A 7,266-nucleotide genomic window follows, 5' to 3' on the forward strand; every position below is an offset into this window, starting at 1 on the left:
AGAGCAGACTTTCATTCCATACAAGGGGTGGACTTGGCGGGTAATGAGTTCCCCATCCCAGGATTTAAAGCACGGGCTGAATTATCACAGGGTTTGGGATGCTGCAAAGAAAATTTAAATATTACTGCCAGCCCACAAACCAAACAGACATACTTTCGCTGGATTTTGATTTTTCAAATTAGTTACAATTTGAAAATTGTGAGATTTCACAAAAACGATTGCTAGCCTCCAAAAAATAAGATCTGGTAATAAGATCTCAGCTGGAGCTGAGAGCAGCTTTCCTTAGAGAATCCTCCCCCATTCAGAACAACCCCTGCTTGATCACTTCCCTTCGTTACATGCCTCGCCCGGCAGACAATTTACTTTGTACCCTCTGCTGTGTGGATGAAGGGAATAAAAGCAGAGTTGCTCTGGGTTGAAGGGAGCACGGGCCCCCGAGTCCTCCCCTTCACCAGGGCACCTGAGGCAGTCGCCAAGAGCCCTAGAGTTCCAGTAAACACCAGGTGCATTCTTTGCCCTGCAGGCTTCTTGATCTTTCCAAAAGCCCTACCTGGGGCTTCCTGTGGAAAGAATTCCAAACGTACAGCCTTACGAAGAGTTAGGTTCAACTATTCGTATGAAGAGCTAGTTCTTGGGGTGTGAATGGTAGGACCTCACCTAAGCATCGCTCATTTGCGGTGTCAGACATACTTTGCAGCTCCAAGGAACTGCAATCCCCAATCCCACCCGTGAGTTTACGTGTGATGGAAAACTGTCTCCGTGCCCACACGTGCATACTTTCTGGGAAGGGTTTTCCTTTCTAATTTCACACGTTGACAGCTGTTGACCCACACCTAAAATACAACGTGACACATGTGCCGAAGGTTTTGCTAGTAGATAATTCCTGAGGCTTCAGAAGTGGGAGGCATTGGAGACGCTAGGAGAGCGCATGGTCCAAACTGGGGTCCCTGTTGGGCTCTGCACTCCAATTTGCTTTGGCGCCTCCTCCCATCACAGGATGAGGCATTTCCCCAGCCCCTCCTCACCTGCGTCACCTCCCCGGTTACACAACCCCCCCCCCCAACTGCAATCTGCACTTGCCTTCTACACTCCGCCATCATCTTTCCCTTAGTTGATCTTAGGGTCTACGTAGCTGCCATCTTCCGATCCTCAGACGATGCTTATGGTAGAGGCCATACCACGCCCTTGGCACCGAGACTGGGAAAGGCCCAGCTCCCCATCTGCAGACTGTCAGGGCCACGTGCCACAGTGTGCCAAGAGCCATCAGGGCGCAGGCAGAGGACACTGTCCAAGGCTACACCCCTTCAAATCAGACACGAAGGTCCTGTGTGTCAACTCTCTTCACCACGCCCCAGCGGACTGTCGAGGATGAGTGCGGTGGGCAAGGTATGAGAAAGGGCAAGAAGCAGCCCCTCTGGGAAGGGGTGTAAGGTGCTGGCCGCAGGGAAACATTGCATTTTGGTTTTCTAGTTTTTCTCTTCAACTTCCACGAGCAGCCTTAGTCAACGCATCTTGCCTGGAGCGAGGCTTGAAGTAATGATCATCTGCCCACGAGATGCTGGTAGGCATCCGGGAGGAACCCCGAGGAGACTAGGTGGGTTCCTTCAAGATGCTGCCAGAAGCATGAGCCTAGGTGGCAAAGGGCACCAAGACATGGAAAGAGAGGACTCCATACAGTGAGGAGTTTCACTCAGTCCCGAGCGGTGTGAAGGGGGCGATGGGAGAAGCTGAGTCCGGAAGCCAGTCCTGCTCAGGAAGGGCAGTGAAGGCCCTACACAGTTCCCGCCAGGGCCCTCCTGCATCTCCCCAGGGGCTAGGGCAGGCCGAAGGTCACCGGACCCCCCCAACACCTAGGATTGATCCCTACGGCTGTGCCTTTCGTGCTTGTTACTTCACGGACGCCCCCAGCAGGCAGGGAGGTCTCAACTTGCTAGTGTCTGCTACGGAGCAGGAGCTGGGGGCACCGAACGATCGAACAGCGCGTCGCACCCCGCACCCCGTCAGCAGCCCCGCTGCCGGGAGATGTTCATTTCAACCCCCTCCGTAGACGGCGTGTCTGCCCGCTGCCTTACACGTTGCTAATCCTAACATTCAGGGAGCACTTAATGTGTACGGGCAGTGGGAAGCGGTGGTGGGGGTCCCCCATTCCTCGGCTCCATGCCCCCACTGAGGCAGACCTCAGCAGAGCAACACTGCTGATAGCCCCAACCTACTTACTCCCCGCCCCGGGGGAAGAAGCCACTTACTGAAATGGAATAACCTGCTTGAATAGGCGCCACCTGGTTGTCCGCCTGCTGGAAAGCAGGGTGCAAGCGGGTCTGCTCCCCCACCCTGAAGGACATCGATCTGCAAAGCGGCCCGTGCACAGGCGGTTTGCCGCTTCCTGGCTCTGCCTGGGACTGGGAGTGTCTAATGCAGGGAAAGCCACGGTGTCCCGATACAGCACAACTCATTTATTGAAGCTGTACATTTCACACACGTGAACGTCTCTGAGGTTGGGACGCGTCTTCCAACCAGATGGCATGACGCAGTTGAATCGGCTCTGATGTTTTCTTAGCGGTACATCTCACGCTCAACGGCATCTTAGACTCCAAGGAACATGGTAAGCAACGTTCTCCAGCCAGCCTCATCAAGGAGCTGGTAACTTGTGCCCTGTCTGTCCCCGGGAACGGTGCTCAGTTGGTTCTGAGCCCAGGAATGGAGGAAAGGGGTGTTATTTGTCGCCACCCCGCCACCCCAGCCCCAAGCACTCCCCCTGGCCTAAACAAATGAAGAAGACACCTTCTCCAAGCTGCGAATGCGAACAGCCCAGTCCAGGGAGAGCGGAAGCACCTGCAACCTGGAAAAGGCGAAGGCTCCCGCGGTGCATGTGTGTGTGCGCGCATGCAGGCCCACGTGTGAGCAGTCAGGGGGCGCGCCAGAATTCAGCCCACCTCCCCGCTCTACCCTGATCACTGACGTATCCCATCCTCCTTCCCTTGCCGCTCACCCCAGAAGATTCCCACCCTCCAACCCTTGTTCCTCTCCCCCAGCTAACAACCCCCACCCCTGGATTAAGGCCACTGTTAGGGGTTGAATTATGTCCCCTCGAAATTCATGTGCAGAAGTCCTAACCCCGGTACCTCAGAAAGTGACTATGTGGAGAAGGGGTCTTTACAGTGGTCGTCAAGTTCAAGGGAGGTCCCTTGGGTGGGCCAGTCTGGTGTGCTTCTGAAAGGGGAAGTCTGGACATGGAAGGCGGGGCGAAGACGCAGGAAGAAGCCGGCCGGCTGAGAGCCCAGCAGAGAGGCCTGGGCCCGATCCTTCTCTAAGCCCTCGGGAGGCCCCAGTGCCTGGCTCTCTGACTTCTAGCCCCGGGGACTGTGGGATGGCGAGCTCTGTGGTGCGAGCCCCAGGAAGCAGCACAGCCATGGATAACAGCGCCTGACAGCCGCTCGCACCCCCTCTGCTCACGCGGCTTCTCCGCATTTCACATCCACACTCACTGCTCCTTCGCCTCGATGGCTGACTGCTTGCTGGCTTCTCTCCACTGCTCCCCTCGGGCTGTCTCCTGCTCTTCCTCACCCGCTGTCTCCCAGTGGCAGACTGCCCCAGAGCTCCCTCTGCTCCCCGGGCTAGCCCAGGGCGACCTCCTTCTCACTGTCGCTTCACTACCCTCCCCTCAAGAGCCAGGGCCCACAGAGCTGCGTCTCTAGCTGGTGTCTGTGCCACGTTCCAAACCCAGCACCCACCCATCTGCTCTGTAGAAGGTTTCCCACCTTCTAAGAAGGTGACGTCCTTCTCTCCGCTCCCAGGCCACCCTCCCTAGACTGGGAGATCTTTCATGGCAGGGGCTGTTCAGTTCATGTCTACACAGAGAGACCTCAGACACACACTCAGGAGACACCCCAGGGCGGGTGGGGGATGGTGGAAACCTCCCACATACGATCTTGATGGGTAAGCAATTGTCACTGAAAGAGATACCATATCACAGACAAGTGTTTATTACTTTGTCCTGCATATAGAATCCATGAAATATAAAAACATCTCCAGAATTAGCCAAAGGAACCACCCCCCCCACCAGCCCCTTCCCTCCCTGGATGCGCTCAGATGGGGGAGCTGGAGGGTTGCAGGCCACCTCCCTCTGTCCAGTGAACAAGTTCCATATAAAAATAGATCTGTAGAGGGCTCCCAGAGAGCCATCAGCCCGCATCCGTGCAGGGCAGAGGTCTGGGACCCCTCAGGATTATGGGACCTCACTCCTCCGTGGAGGGGAGGTCTACCCTGGACACCGAAGTCCTGCTAACACAGCCAGGGGGCCCCTCTGCAGAATAGCTAGGGGAGGGGGAGGGGGGTTTGGCCTTTAGAGCATAACTGATGTAGCTGGAGACAGGGATGAGGCTCCCTCCACCCAAGACTGGACACCGGTCCTCACGTCCTTTCCAAGCTTGGATGGGGGGAGGGGTGAGTCCACAGGGCGGCTGGCAAGGGACACTCCATCCCTGTCCAAGGTGGAAGCAGTAGGTCAAGCTCCCCCATGCCCTCAAAGTCCCTGACTGGGGCGGCTGCCTAGGAGGTAGGGGGCGGAGCGAGGGGCTCCAAGGAGAGAAGAGCTGCTGCTGGCAGGGTGAGGCCAAAGGCACTGATGTGAGGCACTGTCCCCCACCATGGGCGCTCCCCAAAACTGCGCTGCATTTCCAGCCTCCAGGCTCCTTCTTGTGCCAGCCCCTCAGCTTGGATGCCTCTTACCCTAGGCTGTCCATCCTGGCCTATGCAAAACTCCACCCCCCAGGACAGACGCCCCCCACCCCCACCTGCAAAGCCTTGTTCAACTTATGCATCAGCCTCTCAGCCAAGAAGCCTTTCCAGACACACCTCCATAGACACAAATCACGAGTGTCCATCTGCCCTCAGGCCCACTGGCCCACAGACCCCAAGGTCTCCTGTGGGGCCCAGGGCACCTTTGGAAGGCACCCCTGTTGTACTTCTCAGTGCCTGAGCTTGTCTCCCCACCTAGGCTGAGCCCTCCACGGGCCAGCTCCATGTTTCATTCACCCCCTTCTTCTCCCCCTTGGCTCCTCCTTCCCACCCACCCCACCCCACCCCACACAGCCAAGCCCAGAGTGGGCCTATGTCAGGGGTGACCTAGACAAATGCAGCCCCAGGAATCCTGTCCAGACCAGCTGCCTTCCTGCCGTGGCCTCTCGATCACCACCGCCTCTGGGAAGCCCTTCTGGATACAGAACTCAAGTTAGCTCAGTGTGGCCACTCTTGCCAGAGCCCCACAGAAGCCAGAGGGAGAAGGTGCTCCCTGGGAGGCTGAGGGGTGCCCAGGAGACAGCACTCGCAAGAGGCGGTCACCTCAGAGTACCCTCGGGCTTCCTCGGGGAAGAGTGTTGGTATCACAAGGTAGGACCAGGGACTCTCTCTCCCTCGGACTGGGAGTTGAGGGCATGCGTTCCAACCCCAGCCCTGGCCCTGACTCCTCCACCAGCCTCCGACTTTCCTCTCTGCACAGTGTGGCTCAGAGCCTGTCAGAGAGAGAAGGTCCACCCCCAAGGATCTCTTCACCATCCCCTGAGGCAGGAGAGCAAAGCTCACGGGTCCTCCGGGGGAGAAAACATCTCACCTCATGCTCTTCTAGAAAAGGAATGCGAAGGGGAGGCCTAGCTGGACCTCAGGGAAGCACCAGGACCTTGATGGCCTAGCCAGGGCCCTCACCCTCACCCTGAACTCGCAGCCCAAAGGCAGGGGAAGCAGAAATTGGCTCCTGAATCGGGGCCCTTGGGGTCCAGCACCGGAGCTCAGCACCACCTTCGCTGCCTGGGCCTCAGGACCAGTGTGCAGACAGGGCCGAGCCCAAGTGCAGGGAGCTGAGGCCCTTGCCTCTCCAGGCCCTTCAGGGTGGGCTGCCAAGCAGCTGTGGCCCCTGCCGAGTCTCATGGGAGCTTATTAGGGACCCATGCTGCCAACTGCCCAATAGGCCTGTGGGAAAAAGGGGCACCCACTGGGGTAGGCCCCAGGCCCCAGTGGGTGCGGAAGACAGAAAAACATGAACCAGGCTATTTAAAGCTACGTCTTCCCTCTCCGTCCTGCCCACCGTGGTCTCTGGAACCCTGCATTGCCTCCTGCTGTTATCGCAGGGGTTCTCCCCAGGGATTTAAACCCTCTGGCCAAGGGGACTGAGTCAGCCAAGGTGTTCAGACTGGGGAAAATGGGAGGAGTAGGCAGTGAAATGAGGGGAACTGTGGTCCCAAACAAGCCCTGGGCCCGAGCGCAGGGAGAGCGCGCTCCCTTCCACCCCGCAGGGGTGCCGCGTGCCAGGGTCCCTGTGAGGCCTGCGGTCATGGCCTGGAAGGAGAGCGGCTCACACCTGCACCCCCTGGCCTTGCAGCTGGAGCACGCGTGCCCGCAGGGCGCTGATCCCGCTGAGGAGGGCCTCTCGATGTTCCGCCGACGAGATGCCCAGGCTCACCAGGTCCCTGAAAGAAGGGCTGGTCACACCCAGCTGGCTCGAACCCTCTTCTGCTCTCCCTCCCTCCGTCGGGACAGGGGAGGGCCCAGAACGATGACACAGGTGTCTCTGACTCACTGGGCGGCCATGGCGGCCACGGCCTCCAGGCTCCCGTAACCACCGGCGGTGAAGCTGTCCTTGTAGCGGCCCAGGTCCAGGGCCTCCAGCCACGCGCCCACGGAGCCGAAGGACGGAAAGGTGGAGAAGGCACGGTCCGCCAGGGGGGTGGGAGGCCTGGGGAGCAGAGGAGCTGTGGTCAGTCGGCAGCAGGGTTCTGGTGCCCAGACCTGGTCACTCTCCTGAGGAGAGGCCAGCGGAGAAAGGACAGGAGAAGGGGACGGCGACCGAGCCCCAGGGCAGACCTGGCTCCACGGCGTGCGAGGCATCATCAGAGCGGGTGGGGGTTTTGAGATACCCAGGCAAGTAGGTGGAGAGTGGGTTGTACCGAGCCAGCTACAGCTCCTGGGAGTATCTGGAACAGTCTGGGGGGTAGGACATACCTAGCATGGTTCAGGAGGTGACCCATGTTATCTTTGGGACAACTCATACTCATTTCATTTATTTTATTTATTGCAACTACAAAGCTGTTGGAACTATTTCCACATGTATTCACCCAGTCAGTGGTCATTGTACTGGGACACGTGAGGCAAAACCCAGGACAAGGAGTGACTAAGATGGCTGACAATGTCCGTGTGTCTGAGGCAGGCAGAGTACCAGATCTATCTACGGCAACCAGATGAGCTGTCCTACCTGGACTGGTAGCATAGACAGGT

At 58.1% G+C, this 7,266-nt stretch overlaps 1 protein-coding gene across 1 annotated transcript; it reads right to left on the reverse strand.

The window, feature by feature from the left end:
- Positions 1–3,999: 3,999 nt before the first annotated feature.
- LOC117796665 (ephrin type-A receptor 10-like) lies at positions 4,000–7,000 on the reverse strand. Its single transcript, XM_034645215.1, has 3 exons — positions 6,994–7,000; positions 6,572–6,743; positions 4,000–6,461 (listed from the first exon to the last, which is right to left on the reverse strand). Exons 1-3 carry the CDS (start codon positions 6,998–7,000, stop codon positions 6,347–6,349), a joined length of 294 nt encoding a protein of 97 aa, XP_034501106.1. The 3' UTR covers positions 4,000–6,346.
- Positions 7,001–7,266: the final 266 nt, after the last annotated feature.

This window comes from Ailuropoda melanoleuca, chromosome 2, assembly GCF_002007445.2.
Source record: "Ailuropoda melanoleuca isolate Jingjing chromosome 2, ASM200744v2, whole genome shotgun sequence".
Lineage (NCBI taxonomy): Eukaryota > Metazoa > Chordata > Mammalia > Carnivora > Ursidae > Ailuropoda > Ailuropoda melanoleuca.